The sequence below is a fragment of the Cervus elaphus genome, chromosome 21 (genome assembly GCF_910594005.1).
Source record: "Cervus elaphus chromosome 21, mCerEla1.1, whole genome shotgun sequence".
NCBI lineage: Eukaryota > Metazoa > Chordata > Mammalia > Artiodactyla > Cervidae > Cervus > Cervus elaphus.
In genome coordinates, this window is record NC_057835.1 from 19,209,405 (window position 1) to 19,228,643 (window position 19,239).

At 42.7% G+C, this 19,239-nt stretch overlaps 1 protein-coding gene across 2 annotated transcripts in view; it reads left to right on the forward strand.

The window, feature by feature from the left end:
• WASHC5 (WASH complex subunit 5) overlaps positions 1 to 17,243 on the forward strand; it is a 55,815-nt gene extending 38,572 nt beyond the window's left edge. The window contains exons 20-29 of one of the 2 annotated variants that reach the window (XM_043879229.1): positions 1,187 to 1,311; positions 3,971 to 4,133; positions 4,529 to 4,631; positions 4,720 to 4,799; positions 6,979 to 7,082; positions 8,269 to 8,398; positions 9,841 to 9,937; positions 13,636 to 13,789; positions 14,880 to 14,967; positions 16,834 to 17,243. In XM_043879229.1, the coding sequence (XP_043735164.1) occupies positions 1,187 to 1,311; positions 3,971 to 4,133; positions 4,529 to 4,631; positions 4,720 to 4,799; positions 6,979 to 7,082; positions 8,269 to 8,398; positions 9,841 to 9,937; positions 13,636 to 13,789; positions 14,880 to 14,967; positions 16,834 to 16,890 (1,101 nt within the window). In that variant the 3' untranslated portion in view covers positions 16,891 to 17,243. The remainder of the gene's footprint in view (positions 1 to 1,186; positions 1,312 to 3,970; positions 4,134 to 4,528; positions 4,632 to 4,719; positions 4,800 to 6,978; positions 7,083 to 8,268; positions 8,399 to 9,840; positions 9,938 to 13,635; positions 13,790 to 14,879; positions 14,968 to 16,833) is intronic. The other variant, XR_006336309.1, reaches the window with a different exon arrangement.
• The last annotated feature ends 1,996 nt before the right edge of the window (positions 17,244 to 19,239 follow it).

Sequence of the window (19,239 nt, forward strand, 5' to 3'; positions counted from 1 at the left end):
TTTGTTCTAGTTCTATGAAGAATACCATTGGCAGCTTGATAGAGATTGCATTGAATCTATAGATTGCTTTGGGTAGGATACTCATTTTCACAATATTGGTTCTTCTAATCCATGAACACGGTATATTTCTCCATCTATTTGTGTCCTCTGATTTCTTTCATCAGTGTTTTATAGTTTTCTATGTATAGGTCTTTTGTTTCTTTAGGTAGATATACTCCTAAGTATTTTATTCTTTTTGTTGCAATGGTGAATGGTATTGTTTCCTTAATTTCTCTTTGTTTTCTCATTGTTAGTGTATAGGAATGCAAGGGATTTCTGTATGTTAATTTTATATCCTGCAACTTTACTATATTCATTGATTAGCTCTAGTAATTTTCTGGTAGAGTCTTTAGGGTTTTCTATGTAGAGGATCATGTCATCTGCAAACAGTGAGGGTTTCACTTCTTTTCCTATCTGGATTCCTTTTATTTCTTTTTCTGCTCTGATTGCTGTGGCCAAAACTTCCAAAACTATGTTGAATAGTAGTGGTGAGAGTGGGCACCCTTTTCTTGTTTCTGATTTTAGGGGAAATGCTTTCAATTTTTCAGCATTAAGGATAATATTTGCTGTGGGTTTGTCATATATAGCTTTTATTATGTTGAGGTATGTTCCTTCTATTCCTGCTTTCTGGAGAGTTTTTATCATAAATGGATGTTGAATTTTGTCAAAGGCTTTTTCTGCATCTATTGTGAGCACCGCATTCTTAAGTGTCACAGCTCAGAAGACTGATCTTAGTAATTAACAAGGAGTCACTCACAAGTTTTTAATTAGGGAACTGACGTGATTCATGTGACATTTTCAAAAGATTATATATCTTCCAGCCCTATATTTTGGATGTTTATTATTCCATTGATACATGTCAACTTGTAAGACAGAAGGTAAGAAATTCCTGTCTTTTTCCACTTCTCCTCAATCTCTTCACTTTTTCACAGTTATTTCTTTTTTTAATAAATATTATATGTGGTATTTCTGGGAGGCTTTTACTACAGTTTTTAAAATTTATTCTTCAAAATCAAGGAGCCATTTATAGTCACTGTTCATGCAACATTATCTTTGTAAAACTATAAAAAAAGGATAACTAGGTTAACTTATCAAAGATGCACTAAATATTTATGTCCTTGGGGTTCTTTTTTTTTTTTTTCCCTAGATTCAAGATTGGCAAAGTATGTACCAGTCCACTCATATTCCAATACCAAAGTTTACCCCTGTGGACGAGTCTGTAACATTTATTGGTCGACTCTGCAGAGAAATCTTGCGAATCACAGACCCAAAGTAGGTGTACCTCAATTCCACTGGGCCTTGAACCTCATGGACAGCAAGTCTGTAAACATATTGATCATATCCTTGACCTCTACTCAGATCATATCCTTGTTCCTGCCATTGCCGGAGCCTTTCTCATGGGTTGATTAAGTTTACTTTTTCTGGGACTGCATGTTTTCCTCAGTGTGACTGAGGTCACCCCAGTCCAAAGACATAGAGATGAAAACAATTAGAAGGTCTATTCAGCCACCTCTTATTTTAGTCTATGCCTCTGTTTCTTTCCAGCTAACATTACTTGGGTCTGTGGACTACCAGGTTTATTAAAACTTTAAATCCCAAATTGCTCCTGTGGGTCTGTCACTTGTGACCTACTCCCCCATTGCAGTCACTGGCCTTGCACTTGCCAGCTCACACCTTGCACTTCTGAGATGACCTTCTTGTTTCTCAGCTCCACCCTCGGGCACTTTTGCAGAAGACCCAGCATTTCTTGAGCACTAGCTTTATGCGCTCCTCCTGACACACATCCCTTCACTTACCCGTCACAACAGTCTAAAGGGGTAGGCACTATTATTCATCCCATGTGCCTCTCAAAGTAACCGAGGCACAGAAAAGCTCAGTCACTTGTCCAGAATTTAATCAGTGGTGTCCCCAGAGTAGGCACCAGGGCCTCTGACTCTGGAGCCCAACTCTTAAAGCCTGTGTCATTCAAGGGCAACAGTGACTTACAGATTATATGTACAGTCACTTGGGTGAAAACCTCATGTAATCAAAATGGCCACTGAGAATACTACAGGTGGGCACCACAGTGGGGACTTGCACGCTGTCTGTCCCAGTAAGTCCAGCTGAGTCCTCATTTTTCTGCAGTTGAGCCTCTGATGAAACAGCTGGTACTAAGCCCTACTAAGGGGAGAGCAGGCTCCTGTCTGCTCTCATGTTCACCCCTGGGCCTGGGCCTGCTCAGTGGAATGACCAGTGTGGTTTCCCAGGGAAAGGTGGTGTCTCTTCTTTCTCAGTCCAGCTGTGCGGGTGAAGTTGACTTTGTGCAAGTTAAATGTCCTCATGACACGTGTTCTCTATACCGCCTTCACATTCAGGCTGATTTTGTCTGTCAGAACTTAAGAAACTTGACAAACCATATGTCACCTTCAGCAGAAATGAGTTTGGTCTGTGACTCACGGGCCAAAAAGATTAAATGATCCAAAACGTTTTGGGACTCCTCCTTTCTCAGTCCCCATGGGTTGATCTCAGAAGCCCTCCTAGAAACCTGTCCACCTCACTCACTTAGTGCCAGCTTAATACTGGCAGACAGGATCAAGCTTGACTGGGTTTTCCATGTCATGTATGTTCTCAAAATTAGGAGCCTGTCAGTGACGCATGCAAAGTGCCCACACCTAATGGTGGAAGCAGGATACTTTGAAGCCTGAAAGTAGACTGCCACTCTGGAAGTCATCTTGTTCTTCCATTTAGTTCCAAATTTAAAATTCCCTAGCTCCTGAGTCTCTCTTAATTCCCTCCCAAGCTTCATTTCAGTAAAGATATGTGTTGGCTCTTAGGATTGGGGCCATATCATTTTGTGGGGCCTGTAGAAAGTAGAGGCTAGGATTCCACCCCACACATAACCCATCCAACCCTCCAGAAATGGGATCTCAACATCTGTTTTTGTAAACATGTTCTACCATTGACTTAGGGCTACCCAGGTGGCTCAGTGGGTAAAGAATCCATCTGCAATGCAAGAGACACAGAAGGGGTTCAATCCTTGGGTTGGGAAGGCCCCCTGGAGGAGGACGTGGTAACCCACTCCAGTATTCTTGCATGGGAAATCCCATGGAGAGAGAAGCCTGATGGACTACAGTCCGTAGGGTCTCAAAGAGTCTGACACGACTGAAGCAACTGAGAACACACACTTGCACCATTGGTTTAAGGTCCCCACGCGAACATCTGAGAATCTTGGTGGTTGTGGGTGTGGTGGTGTAATCAGGCCTGTCTAAGACTCAGTTATTTCATGTGTAAAACGAAAGTCAAACCCAGCTTGTACATCACAGAGCTATTCCGAGGATGAAGAGAGAGCACTCGGAAAGGTCTGGCCCAGTGCCTGACACATAGGCAGTCCTCAGTAAATGTTGTCGGTTTTTATCATCACCATCGTTACACTCTTGAGTCTCAAAGGGAATCGTTGGTCGATGACTGGGACTAGGAGGAAAGAGGAAATGGCTCTGTCATCATGACCTCAGACATCAAGGCGCAAGGATTCAAAGTTCCTTTCTTACCAAAGTGGAAATGGGACAAGACACTGTTTTGTTCCCGGTCTCTGGATTTTTACAGAAAGCCCCTCCAGGGAGGCAATGTGGCTCTGAAGTCGTCCAGCCTGATGACTGAATCTAGCCTTGTCCTTGAGATATGACTTAACTACCCAACCCAGTGGAAATGTATCATTCAAACTGGTGACATAGCAAGGGCAGGAAGTGACTTAACTGAATTTTGCCTTCCTGGCCCATTGGACATTCACCGTTAGATGTCTTGGGTGCCCAGATGCAGGGATTATTATTAAAGCACAGATCATGAAACCATTGTTCTTCCTATCTGATGCCCCAAATCCTATTGTATTCCTCATCCTTTCAGGGTGAATTCTGAGCTGCTCTTGGGTTTTGAGGGTTTTTTGTTTATGTTTTAGAATGACATGTCACATTGACCAGCTGAACACTTGGTATGATATGAAAACCCATCAAGAAGTGACCAGCAGCCGCCTTTTCTCAGAAATCCAAAACACCTTGGGGACTTTCGGTCTGAACGGGTTAGACAGGCTTCTGTGCTTTATGATTGTCAAAGAGTTACAGGTAAGCCCTTGGGTGTCCATGTGTGTGTTCTGCTATCCTGGGGAAGAAGGGAGTAGATGGTTTAGCCTTTCTTTCATACTTTCCTACACTGACATCAGGCATATTTATATAACTCCTGCTAAATAGAGAAGAACTGAGAATAAACTAGAATCTCTTTGGCCAGCATAGTATTTTTATGGGTAAACAGTTTTTGTGAATTTCATCTTAGAAACCAGCAACTCCTCCCAGCAGGGGATGTTTCTGATGGGAACCAGAAGTTGTGTCTTCCCCATCCTCTTATTTGTAGCTTTGTGTGAATGAGGCTTGTGTGTGTTCTGTGTTGCCTTTGAGTTAACTGGAGCGTTTCTTCATTTTATTCATTATATTTGGTTCTTTGATCATGCCTTCTCGTTTAGAATTTCCTCAGCATGTTTCAGAAAATTATCTTGCGAGACAGAACTGTGCAGGAGACTTTAAAAACCCTAATGAATGCCGTCAGCCCCCTAAAAAGTATTGTAGGTAAGTGTTCTAAAATGAGCCTGAGGTAGAGTGAACACTGTAGCCTTTCCAAATTTACTAAATAGAAACTCATATTTTAACCTTTCAGCAAATTCGAATAAAATTTATTTTTCCGCCATTGCCAAAACCCAGAAGATTTGGACCGCTTACCTCGAGGCTATCATGAAGGTATGTTGTGAGAGAGGCGATGCTATGGTTTTTTCATTATTAATTTCTTGTAACTTGGTTACCCCCAAGAAAGCCACTCTTTTTCTTTGGCCATCAAACCAAAAATACACCACTTCAGTTTTATCATTATTTCTAAATGGCTCTGTTCTTTGGCTGTTCTTGACAGTGCTTTTCATTGGCCCATTTATCATGCTGCTTTCACTGACAAAAACCCATTTTGAAATGCCTTTTAGCAAAAGGTGCTTTCACTCAAGGAAATAGGAGTTTTCCTTCCTTGGTCATCCTCCGTCCTCATGTGACAAGTTCATTAATGAACTGTTGTCAGTTTGCCACCCTAATCTCAGCCTTTAGAGTTGTTAAGTATCTGCACAAAAACTAGAAAGCCAGGTTCCTTTGGACATGTTATCCTTACACTGTGACTAGAACGTGTGTCTTTGGAAATGAGTGAGAAAGTAAGATGGGGAGATTACAGGTACACATCATCTTACTGTACTTCGCTTTACTGCACTTTGCAGGTATTGCATTTTGTACAGATTGAAGATTTGTGACAACGCTGTGTTGAGCAAGTCTGTCACCACCATTTTTCCAACAACTTTTGCTCACTTTGTGTCACACTTCAGGAATTCTCGCAATACTACAAATTTTTTCATTATTGTTATATTTGTGACAGTGATCTGTGATCAGTGACCTTTGTTACCACTCTGACTCTGAAGGATGGCCAGCTTTTTTGGCAATGGAGTATTTTTAAATTATTTTTTAGACATAATGCTTTTATACACTTAACAAACTACAATATAATGTAAACATAACTTTTATATGCACTGGAAAACCAGAAAATTCATGTGACTCACTTTATTGCAATATTTGCTTTATTATGGTGATCTGGAGCCAAACTCATTTCCAAGGTGTGCCTGTGATTTGTCGGATGGAAATCCAGCTTGCTTTAGAATCCACGCATCTGCCTTTACACTGTGGCGTTGGCTTCCAGAGACGCCTTGTATCTTTTGCATATCCTTCTCTCATCACTTGGTAATCTGAGACATTAAATACCATTAATGTTAACATTAAATAACCCTTTGTTGAACACCCTAATGTCAGTTGCTGTAAGACAGAGTTCAAGGAAGCTGGCTGTCTCCCTGGAAAGCCTACCCACAGTACAGTAGGAAAGAATAGCTGTCCTGGTGGAAAACTGACTGATGGTTAAAAGTATCAGATACCAAAGGACAAGTCTAGACTACTCACAGAATTTGGACTAGTCCTGTTCTCTGTTCCCAATTATGTAAGTTGCTCATTGAGACAGGAATTGTTGGTGTCTCAGCCCAATTCACAGTATATTTCTCATCATTTCATTGAGTTCTAGTTCTAATTTGGAAACTTAAATTGAATAGAAGCCTTTGGTTCTGCTAGATGGCCTCTTTGTTATATAGGTCTGACATGCCGTAAGCCAGGATGACAAGAGAAGCAAGTTATAACAAATTTGTTATGTTAATCGCTTGAGAATTACATTTTGTTATAATTGGCTTCCATTGTTATCCTGTATGTTTTATTTCATACATTCAAAAGAACCATTCTGAGACAGCATCCATAGGCGTCTCCAGCATCCTACAGATGTCCAAAGTGCCAACAAAACATGAAGAACCCCTGGTTTCAGGGTTATCATTGTTAGAAGGGCCTTCTTGGAAGACTGTATGTAGGTTATTTTATCACCTAGATTATTTCACGGTCTGTAATCCTGAGGGATGTAGACAGACTGATACTGACGAAATGTTTGAGTGAAATGGCACCCTTAGGGCTTGAGAAAGTTCAATTTAAGACAGATAAAGAAAGTAGGGCTTCTCATTAGTGATTACTGAACATGAGAACTTATTCTAAAGATCTGAAATAGAGCTTCAGAACACATACCTTTAATCCACGGACAATAGGAACATTTATGGTTCACTTTTAGACTATTAGGTTCACTATTAGACTTCAGGGTTCTGTTGAGGTTGGCATACAGAATCTCTGCAGACATTTCTTTAAGGGTCCCTTGTGCTCCATCAGGGGTGATGCTGGTCTTAGGCATGAAACCAGTCCAGGAAATCCTTGAATTTTTCTGCAGAATGTTGTGAACCTTTCAATAAAAGCTTGTCATCTTTTTGTTCATCAGCTTTTCCCTGTTCTTTCTCTTGCTTGTTCACAGGTTGGGCAGATGCAGATTCTGAGGCAACAGATCGCCAATGAATTAAATTATTCTTGTCGGTTTGACTCCAAACACCTGGCAGCTGCTCTGGAGAATCTCAATAAGTAAGCGCTGGCATTTGAAACAACCACCTCTGGGCCTAGATTGTTCATCAGTTAGCGTCTCAGTGTCTTCAATACATACTTTTTTTTTAATTGAAATACAGTTGCTTTACAATGTTGTGTTAGTTTCTCCTGCAGCATGGTGAGTCAGCTGCACGTCATACCTATAGCCCCTCTTTTTTGGCTTTCTTTCCCATTTAGGTCACCACAGAGCATTGAATAGAGTTCCTGTGCTCCATAGTAGGTTCTCATTAGTTATCGGTTTTATACATTCAGTATCTAGGTGGCTGAGTGGTAAAGAATCTGCCTGCAAGGCAGGAGACATGGGTCCAGTTCCTGTGTCAGGAAGATCCTCTGGAGGAGGGCATGGCAGCCCACTCCAGTATTCTCGCCTGGAGAATCCCATGGACAGAGAAGTCTGGTGGGCTACAGTCAGGGTCGCAAAGAGTCAGACAGTGCTGAAGCGACTGAGTGTGCATGTAGGCATCTACTCTCTTAAGTCCTTTTTGAGTGAGAAGGCTCTCTGAATATAGGCTTCCTTCCCATAGGCAATCAAATTTATCTTCAGAAGCCTCTTGCTTCAGTATTGTCTCTTGGTCTCTTTTTTTTTAATGGAATCATTTCAGCCAACATGTATTGATCACTTAATACACATCAGATAATTTGCTAGATTCTTGGCCAGACTGAGAAAGCAATTATCACCAAAATCCATTCTTGGCTTTCCACAGAACTGAATCACTGATTCTCCTGAGGGGAGTTAGAAGCACCCTGATGACCAGGCGTGGCTGTGGACACATATCCTAGCATCCAGTCACACTCTCCACCTGACCAGCAGCTTGCTCTCATTTTGAGCCTCCTGCTTAAAGATAAATAACCCATGCTTCTTGGTCTCAAAATCAGTGTGCTTTTGACAAAGTAGGTATTGAAACTAGTTCAGTCAGCTCATAAAAATTTAAGTGGTAAAAGCAGTTGATTTGGGTGAACTCTAAAAGAAAACATAATTCAAGTTCAGATTTCCCATTTATCACCAATCACAGGTGTGGAAATTGGGAATTCGAAGGGAGCAAGCCCTTGTTTTACAGATGAGGACACTGAATCTCTGGAAGATTATATCACACCTTGTGTTAACTGTTGTCTGTATTCAGTTTATCACTAACGTTTATCCCTGTTGTTGTTTTCCTTCATTCAGGGCTCTCCTAGCAGATATCGAAGCCCACTATCAGGACCCCTCACTTCCTTACCCCAAAGAAGAGAACACCCTCTTGTATGAAATCACGGCCTACCTGGAGGCAGCTGGCATCCACAACCCACTGAACAAGGTGCATGACTACTAACATGTAATATAATGGTGTGGTGGGAGACAGGGTGGGACCGAAGGCCGTCTGGCCCAGGTAGCAGATCCCTGCGCTCCGTCTGATATTGGAAGACCCTGGTTCCAATCCCAGAACCTCCATTCTCGTGATCCTCCGCCCCTTCTGGGTTCCCATTCCCCACGTGTAATATGAAGATGATCACGCCTGCCCTGCTGACTCAGGGCTGTGGGAGTCAAGTGATAAGAGTGTTTGTCAGAATGAGTGACAAGTGCTGTATCAGTAAGAGATGAGGTTTAGGTTTCTCTGGGGTTTGGTATTTGAACTGCTCCTAAATGGTGGCCTTGATCCTTCTTGCCCAAAGACCCTTCCCTCCTTGGCTGACAGTAATCACAGTCAGAATCTGGGGAGACAGGCTCTCTTCTGCTGTTTCTGATCTCCGTAAACCTCTGAGAACTGCAGGCATTTTTCACAACTTAGTGCCAGTTCGCATGTAGTGCCAGAACCTGTCCCAGGCTGACTTGAGGCTGTTTATACTCCTGTGACTTGTCATGTTTTTGCAGAAATACAGATAACTTTGCTTATAGTCTGTTACCCTAGACTGTATTGCCTACCTAAAATCTTTTTTGTAATATGAAATTCTGAAATCTGTATGATCACCTGGGTTTGAGGTAAGATTATGAACATAAATAGCACCTTACGTTTTACTATGTGCCAAGCACTGTGTTAACCCTGACCATAGGTGCTCTCACTTAATCTCGCAGCAGCCTCATGAAATGTGCCCTTGTTGGGAGAGGAACCTGAGGCTCAGAGGCTGATAATTCCCAGGGCCCCACAGTAGCCAGCGATGGAGCCAGGCTGTCTGACCAGAGCTGGTGCTGCTGGCCAGGATGCCCCCCTGCCTCCCAGGGAATCAGGACGACTGGGAGGGGGAAGAGGGCTGGGTGTGGCCTGACTGTGCTTTCTGCCTCGTGAACTGGGCCGGAGACTGCTCTGTGTCATTGCCCAGGGAAGAGGAAATGGACAGTGGGCCCCCTGCTTGCTTTCTACTTATGCAGAGCCATGCACTGCTGTGTGGATCTTCTTTCTTTCTTTCTGCCTCTTTCCTCTTTCCCTCTCTTTGGCCTCCTTCTGGCTTGGCCTTGACTTTCTTGCTCATCTTCCTCCCCCCTGCCCCCATTTTGTAACCAACATTAAGAGGATTGGAGGGAGAAAAAGAAGATTGGGGGTAGGGGGGAGTAACTGCTAATCTCTAAGCAAAATTGTTCCTTTCCCAAGAGGGCTGCTTGTCAAGTAGGTGTCTGTGTTTGGAGGGAGAGGGGGTCAGTGGTGTTAAATACAACTCTGAAGGCAGCGAATTAATGGAACCACCCTAGTTTTCAGTAGTCAGAAGAGCAAACTGAAATTAAGTGGCAGCTTTCCATTTGAAACTGTGTTCTTTCTCTTTCCAGATTTACATAACGACAAAGCGCTTACCCTACTTCCCAGTGGTCAACTTTCTGTTTTTGGTCGCCCAGCTGCCAAAACTTCAGTACAACAAAAATCTAGGTACTTCATGACATTTATTCTTTACAGTAAGGAACAATGGTGGTAGATTAACATCTAACCAAACAGCTCTTGGTAGAGAATGCTGTGTCACGTATGAGCTCTTTCTTGGTAATCGCATGTTTATAAAAATCCATGTCCTTGGGCCTCTGAAATATCATGAAGACAGTAGATTTAATATCAACCAAGTATAATCCATCTTTAATTTACAGTGGTTGATTGTACAACTTGTAAAATGTGTGGGACCTTTACTTCTCTCTTTTCTTTAAAGGAGCTGATTTTGGTGGGAAAGAAACTTCTTTTGGTTAATGTCCTATTCTTTCAGTAAGTGTCATGTGCTTACTGTGGAGCTTTGATATGAAGAGTAACAATATAGTTACAGAGAGGAGACTAATCCTCTGGTACTTTACCCTGGGAAATCTGTTACTTTAGTTTTGAAAATACTTGATACAAACAATAGTTATTAAAGGCTATCAGTATATTTGTCCTTATCCAGCATTATAACCCAATTTTTTGTGTGTCATTGACTTTATCTTAAACATTTTTATAAGATTCCCAGGTATTTCCTCTGTCTCCAAACTTTAAGTAGAGGTTTTCAAAGTCTGCTATAGAGTTTAATTTACTTTAAAAGTATTTTCTATAAATGTAACCATATACTTTTTTTAACCAACAATTCCAAAATGTATTTCTTCTTTGAAGTATTTCCCTTCCTATTTCAAAAGTTTTTTAGGATAAAGATTTGGATTCTCCGTAAGGTTTTTAATTCCCTCATTCAAAAACATTCCTTTATTCCAGACACAGCCCCCATATCAATATTTGTCACAGCCACAGAATGCAGGGCAGGGTGCTCAGTCACTCAGCATTGGTCACTCAGTCGTGTCCAACTCTCTGCGACCCCGTGGACTATAGTCTCTATCCATGGATTTCCAAGGAAGCATACTGGAGTGGGTTGCCCTTCCCTTCTCCAGGGGATCTTCCCAACCCAGGGATCGAACCCAGGTCTCCTTCCTTGCAGGCGGATCTTTACCATCTGAGCCACCAGGGAGGCTCAGTCACTCAGTCGTGTCCAACTCTTTGTGACCCCATGGACAGTGACCCACCAGTCTCCTCTGTCCACGGGATTCCGCCAGCAAGAATACTAGAATGGGTTGTCTGTCATTTCCTTCTCCAATTCAGGGCATGGTGGCACCCAGTAAACCTTGACTGTAGGATGGAGGGAACAATTGTTTGTTTGGATTCTGACTTCACAACTTAACCACCTGTGTGACTTTGGCCAAGATACTTAAACTTGTGGGCCAATTAGAACTTCAAAATAGCTGTGATGGTACCTCTCACAGAGCAAGTGCTTACCTGATGCTAAATTCTTTTCTGGATGTTGGTCAGAATCAGTGTAAAGAACTATCCCAAGATGGACTGAAAGGTTCATCTCAAGATCGAGAGATCCATGACCTCCCTCTCTTATGACTAAATAAGAATGTATGCTTCTTTATAATAAGGCGTTCTCAGCACATGAAGACACCTTGTTTTCATTAAGACTGTTTGCTCACTGGTCTCATCCTCTGTTACCGTTTCATTGCGTGTGGTTAAGGCCAGGCTCCTTGGTTGTATAGCTGCTTATGAGAAGCATGTCACTATGCCACAGAATTCCCAGATCTTGAGATAAAACTGTGACGTGTCTTAGAAAGTTGCTGTGCCTGACTGCAGTCCTTTTCATAAATCAGTTCAGTGTGTTGAGTTGGGGATCAAATTAAAGAAAAAGCAGACTGAGGAAGGAGCGTCAGCATGTAGTGTACCCTGATAGTGTACCCTGAAAGCTTTTCTATAAACCTGGTGAGCATTGTTCTCAAGACTGATCTAAGAAATGCACACCTGCTTTGGTCAGGCTTTTAAAAAGGAATCTCTGTGGTGCTGCATTCAGAGAAGTCTTTGTTGTAAACATCCCCTTTGCTGTCTACCTTGGAAGGATTCTCTCTTCATGTTCTGAGTACGGCTAGTGTCTTTTACAGTGGGCATTGAGTAATTTGGAATTGCCAAGGCCTAGGTTATGTAAATCAAGATAGCTTGTTTTGGCATTTTAAATAAGTTTTCCCAGTCTTCACAAGAACCCAAATGTGGGGGTCTGTCAGTTTAACTTTCTAATCAACTGCCAATCCTTTTCCCAAAGTGGTTGTACCATTTTCACAACTTACCATCATTTGGCCATCTCAGTCTTTTTAAACATTATAATGGGTATGTAGGGTATCTCATAGTTTTAACTTGCCTTTCCCTGATGAGTTATGATGTTGAGCACTTTTTCAAATGCTTTTTGGCCCTTCTTTGTATATTTTTTGTTTGTTTATCTTTCTTTGCTAAGTGTCTGTTCAAGTCTTTTGCCTGTTTTTAAATTGAGTTGATAGCTTTTTTATCACTGAGTTGTAGGAGTTATTTATTTTATGGATACAAGTCCTTTTTTTGATGGACATGCTATAAATTTTTTTTCTCGCAAAATGGTTTACCTATTCATTTTCTTACTTGTGACCTTAATGAGCAGAAGTTTTTATTGCTGATGATGTCCGATTTATCCGTTTTTTTCCTTTATCACTAGCCCTTTCTATCCTCTAAGATATCTTTGCCTATCCCAAGGGCACAGGTTGTCCTATTTTTTTTTTTTTTCTAGAAACTTTGTACTTGTAGCTTTTACATTGAGGTCTCTGTGGTCTATTTCAAATTACTTTTTATGCAAAATAGGGCTCAAGGTTCATTTTTTTCCCCATAAAGATATCTATTTTTAGCATCAGTTATTGAGAAGATTTCTCTTTCTCCATTAAATTGTGTGGATATCCATGTAAATTCAATCGAACCTTTAAGGGTATGACTATTTCTGTATTTTCTTGCCCGTTCCATTGATCTGTTTACCTATCTTTATGCCAATGCTGTCTTGATGACTGTAACTTTATAATAAGTCTTTGAAATCTAGCAATGAAAGTTTCCAACTTTGTGGGGTTTTTTCCCCAACATTGTGCTCTGTCTCCTGTTCCCCAGGCAGCCATTCAGGAAGGTCAAGGTCTCCACATTGGGGCAGAAATCCTTAGTGACAAGGCCAGCTTTCGCACTCACTCACTCACTTGGCATAGTTCCTTCTCCTGTTCTGACTTCTGCACATTCTTTTCTTGTGTAACATTTTATCTATCTCTTTTTTTTTCTTTTTAATTAGAGGATAATTGCTTTACAATATTGTGTTGACTTCCGCCATACAACAACATGAATCAGCTCTAAGTATACATATGACCCTCCCTCCCGAACCTCCTCCCAACCCCACTAGGTTATCACGAAGTACCACGATGAGCTGCCTGTATTATACCACAGCTTCCCATTAGCTGTCTATTTTACATATGGTAATGTATACATTTAAACGCTACTCTCTATAATACTTTCTACCATTGCATCCATTAATTACAAAATCCTAAAGAAACAGTGATGGTAATTATAAAAATTAGCACCCACTCTAGGGTGTTGAATCCATCGGAGCACTAGAAGCCTCCACCAGTGCTGGATCCAATTCAAAATGTGGTCCTGGATTGTCATTCCCTCCAAATAATCATCTGCCAGAGATCACGTGGGCCCCGGCGTCTTGACATTCATGAACATTCATCCTAAATGAACGTGGCAAAAGGCCAGCGCGCCCCGCGGTGGTGTAACCTGTGGTCTGTCGGTCCTCGCAGGGATGGTCTGCCGAAAGCCCGCCGACCCCGTGGACTGGCCGCCCCTGGTGCTGGGGCTGCTCACCCTGCTGAAGCAGTTTCACTCCCGGTACACGGAGCAGTTCCTGGCGCTGATCGGCCAGTTCATCCGCTCCACAGTGGAGCAGTGCACAAGGTACGGGAGGCCAACCGGGACAAAGTGGAGACCTCACGTCCCAGATTCCTCCTCTTGTTGTCCCCCATAGAGCCGCGAGTTCGGAGAAGGCGATGGTACCCCACTCCAGTACCCTTGCCCGGAAAATCCCATGGACGGAGGAGCCTGGTAGGCTGCAGTCCATGGGGTCGCTATGAGTTGGACACGACTGAGCGACTTCACTTTCACTTTTCACTTTCATGCACTGGAGAAGGAAATGGCAACCCACTCCAGTGTTCTTGCCTGGAGAATCCCAGGGACAGCGGAGCCTGGTGGGCTGCCACCTATGGGGTCGCACAGAGTCGGACACAACTGAAGCGACTTAGCAGCAGCAGCAGAGCCGGGAATTGGCTGCTCACCCTGCTCTGTACGGCAGGTTGGGGCACATCTCCTGTTTGGGGCACTTAAAGGCGTGCCCATCCTTAGTCACACCGCTGAGAAGTCGCGGGGAGTCCCCTGGGAGCACCCACTGTGAAGGAGTCATGAGCACCATGAGCGAGCCCCACGGGGAAGAAAGTAGAGCCTGCCCCTCTGCCATCGTGGGTGCTGGGCTCAGACCTGTGGGCCCGTGTCCTCCCCCTGGGCCACTTACCCAGGGACGGCTCCACCCTTCAGTGGGAGTCAGGGAGCCACCCCACTGTCAGCACAGCCGGAGTTCCTAGTGTGAAATCAAACAATGAAACACGGAAGCTCCTACTTGATACAAAGCTTGTAAACCTTTAGTTTTCCTCTCCTCCGCCCCAAATGCGGCTTTTCTGGGATAGAACAAGTTATGTATTTGTATGGGATGCTGGGTCCTGAGTTTCCTTCTGTTACCCTAAAGGGTCAGCAGGGGCCACGTCATAAAGACCCAGGTAGACCATTCAGAGAAGTTTCGATTCCCTCCTCCAGGCTGTGTGCTGAATTTCAGCCAGCAATATATGGCTTGATGTAATAATCAAGAGGAGATTCTGTAGATGTGTCTCTTCTTTGGCTTCATTTAGTCATGTCATTTTTTTTCAATCTTTCACTATTTTGACTAAGGGTCTACGTACAAAAGCAGTTCATTGATCCAGACTGTTCTGTGTTGCAGCCAGAAGATACCAGAAATGCCTGCCGATGTTGTAGGCGCCCTTCTGTTTCTGGAGGATTATGTTCGGTACACAAAGCTACCCCGGAGGGTAAGCAGTAGATAAAGAACACTATTGATGCCCGTTTGGGGCCTCCCTGGAGAACCAGTGGTTAAGACTCTGCACTTCTATCACAGGAGGAGCCATGGTTGGGAGACTAAGATCCTTGGTTGGGAGACTAAGATTCCGCATGCCATACAGTGTGACCAAAAAAAAAATTAATGCCCTTTTTGTAGGAAGATAGTTTGAAGAAAGGCCCTGGACTCATGAGGAATGAAGTCCAGAAGCTCATTCCCTGTGGACACCTTTGAGCCCCTCGGCATGCTCTGCCCCAGGGCTCGGCTCAGAGATGTTCCTCCCTCTTCTGCACCTTCCGTGCTTTGTGAGAAGGCGTGATTGAACACAACTTCCCTCCTCATCTTCTCACCCTCTACCATGCCCTCCTCCAGTCTGCAGCTCACCCTGTTCAGGAGTTAGGATGGGCACTTCAGGGGAGAATTCCTTAAGAGGCCAGAGTAGCGGATGAGCGTGTGGTTTGTTTCTTCATCTCCACAATAACCCTGTTCCTGCAGCCCATTTGGCTAAGTTCCCTCCATGGTTGAAGTGTTGTACAGCCATGGTTTCCAAAAATGACAAGAGTTCACCAAGATACGTGTTTAAGGATGTTCAAGACATAAAATTTAGTAGAGGTAAAGAACACAAGATTATGTGATCTTAGTTTTAAGTGTATGTGTGTGTATAAATTGCAAGAATATGATACAAAATAATTATTACTTTTAGTTTTCTTTAGGGAATTAAGATCAGAGATTATTCCTTTTTATACTCTCCATTTTTCTAATTTTCTTTGAATTAGCAAGTGATAGAAAGGTCTGTCTAGTCAAAGCTGTGGTTTTTCCACTAGTCATGTATGGATGTGAGAGTTGGACTATAAAGAAAGCTGGGTGCCAAAGAATTAATGCTTTGAAATGTGGTGTTGGAGGAAACTCTTGAGTCCCTTGGACTGACTGCAAGGAGATCTAACCAGTTCATCCTAAAGGAAATCAGTCCTGAATATTCATTGAAAGGACTGATGCTGATCTGAAACTCCAATCCTTTGGCCACCTGATGTGAAGAACCGACTCATTTGAAAAGACCCTGATGCTGGGAAAGATTGAAGGCGGGAGGAGAAGGGGACGACAGAGGATGAGTTGGTTGGATGGCATTACCGACTCAATGGACATGAGTTTGGGTAAACTCTGGGAGTTGGTGATGGACAGGGAGGCCTGGCGTGCTGCAGTCCATGGGGTTGCAAAGAGTTGGACATGACTGAGAGACTGAACTCAACCAAACTTCATAGTCAGAAAAAAATTAAACATTGCTTTTAAAGACTACCAGTTTCCAGCACTAGATGTCCTGTTCTTCCTAGTTGGTCATTAGTTAATTATGAGATGACCTGAGACTAATCTCAGTACTTCCCAGAGGCATGTGCATTTTTGTAGATCCAAGTGCCTTGAAGAACCAAGGGATCGTCTCGTCTAGGGGCAGGGTGGGGAGGGGCTGGGGAAGGGACTGTCCTGCACCCCTTCAGATGTCCGCAGTGCCAAGAAATTAAGCATCAGTGGTAGAAATACCGGAAAAAGACGGTGGTGGTTTCAGTTAGTGGTCCAGTATTTCCCAGTGATTCACCTTGCTCCAAAGGATGTCTTCCTGTCTTTAATTTTCATATGGAAAATTTTGAATTTTTTTATACCATACCAATGTAATAGCATATAATAGGTATCATATGTTAATATATTCATGTTACTCTGCATTTCATTTTCATTTTACAACTACGCCACTCCATGTTATTTTTGTCTAGGACAGATTACCAGGGACTACTGATGAATTTGGTCTTCTTACACAATGAAACAGTTAACTCTTTTGTTTTCATTTTTTTAGGTTGCTGAAGCACACGTGCCTAATTTCATTTTTGATGAGTTCAGAACAATCCTGTAACTTTTTTTGACTTCTGCTTCTTCAATGAAAGGATTATCTTTAAATCTTCCCACCGTCACTAAAATGAACTTGGAAATGAAAAGAAACCCACCTCGGAGAACTGCTTTTTTTCCCTTTCTTGTGGGAAACGTCAGACATTCTGAGTAAGATGTATCCACTGAACGAGTTAATATAATTAATATTGTTTAAATCATGGTATTATATACAATTTATATCATGTAGAAGCAGAATACATTTTTGTACTGCCTCTTATAAATGCTGACTATAATTGTTATGTATGAATCCCCTTAGTTTTATGTTCTAAAGAACTATTTGTGCAACTCCAGATTTTCAGTAAAATAGTATTGCCAGTACCTGAAGTCATTCTTCTGCCTGTTATTCAAAAACAACATATTCACCCAGCAAAAAACCTTGCCTGGAAGGTAAGAAAGGAGCCTGGTAGGTCCGATGTTGTGTCCCTGGTCACGTCCATGACAGGCTGGCAGGCACGCGGTGACAGCGAGACTGGTCCCAGGTGTGGAGATCACACAGTCCGCGGGCCACGCACCGTGGCCGTTTACCCCTGTCTGAGGCTGTGTCCTCTTCCAACCCAGATGCCTCAGGGGTTCCCTGCCTCCCTTCTGTAGGGCTCCCCAGCTTCAGCTGCTCCTTGCTCAACAGCCCCTGAGGAGCCCCACCCCAAGTCCCCACAATGCCCCCCCTTAATTTTATAACAGCCATTATTACCTTTTAACTCCCCCAAAATCCTAAATGACTTCTGCATGAAAATTACCCTGAGAGGGGAGCGGCCACCCTCCTGTGACAGTTTGGCTAAGAGTAAGAAAGGCGTTTCAACTCTGACCATGTAGTTAGCTCTGTGCTCTGGAGAGGAACAAGCGAAACAAAAAAAATCTGAAATGTGGAGCTTATCGGTCATTTAGCAAGTGCAGAAAAAGCAGCATTAACTTGGAGGCAGAGTTTGAGTCCCGACTCCACCACTGGTTAAACTTTGTCCCAAGGCAGCCTACTAGCATCATCTGTAAAATCAGGGCTAATGATTTCCTCTGGTTCCCTTCAGTATTCTGAATTTATGGTAAGGTATTTCTTTAGTCAGAAAGTCTCAAATCCTAAGACACTGAAGAGAAAAAAATGACAGGCTTTATTTTGCCATCATAGTAGAAAGGATTTTTAAAAAGCATCTAGTCGGCAGAGGGAAGCGGGAGCTTCATCAGCCCAACCTGGTGAGCACCCAGGGAGGAATTTTAAAGGTGAACTGTTGGCTGGCATGTAAGGAGTCTGGGAGTCTCACCCACGGAGGCTGGCACCGGGAGCTCAGCCAGGAAATCCACGGCCATCCTGTGTCTCAAAACTACCTTATATTTGTGTGGTCAGTCGTGTCCAACTCTGCAACCCCATGGACTCTAGCCCACCAGGCTCCTCTGTCCATGAAATTTTCCAAGCAAAAATACTGGAGTGTGGGTTGCCACCTTCTACTCTGGGGATCTTCCCGACCCAAGGACTGAACCACATCTCTTGTGTCTCCAGTGTTGGCGGGAGGGTTCTTTACCCCTGAGCCACCTGGGAAGCCCCTTGCTTTTTTCATTTGTAATCACAGTAACTACATGAAGTGAGATTTTTAGTTCTCCATGAAAAATTCCCCCCCAAAGAATTTCTTTATTAGCAAAGAAAGACAGCTGCTAATAAAAAGGCCAGTTCTAAGAAAGTGTATTTTTAACCAGAAAATAGAAGTGTAGGATTAATTAGGGGGGAAATTTCACAAAACCAAGCAATGAGCCCACATACACTGCTAAAACAAGGCAAAGTGAAAATTTTCAACTGAGGAAAAAATTGATAGAAACACAAGGGATTCAAAAATATTGTTACTTGTATGAGAACTTCTTTACAACTGTTTAAACTCTCTCCTTGGAAAATATTAGTTATGGGTAGAAAATGTACATCTATACCAAGTACAGTTGTGGGGTGCTTGGTTTTTGAGCCATACATTGTATAATTTAGAATTAGTCACTTTTGGGTTGTAATAAAATGAAAGCAAGTTAACCTTTTAATTTTTTTGGCATCTTGAAATTGAAAACAGACTGATGTCTACCTGGACCTCAAGGAAAAGTCGGGAGAAACTAAATCCTGAAATCATTAGAGCTTAGCATTTTGCATATATATGTTTAAAGGATATGTGCCCATGATGCACCAAAAAACATCATGCTGGTACTTGTTTTTTCTTTACAATCCAGTTTACAGTCCAGTGTACATCCAGAATATAGTCTAATATACATCCATCTATGTCCAGTGTATAATGTACAGTCCAGTACACATCTGGAGCACATCTGGAACACAGCTGGACATATCTGGTGT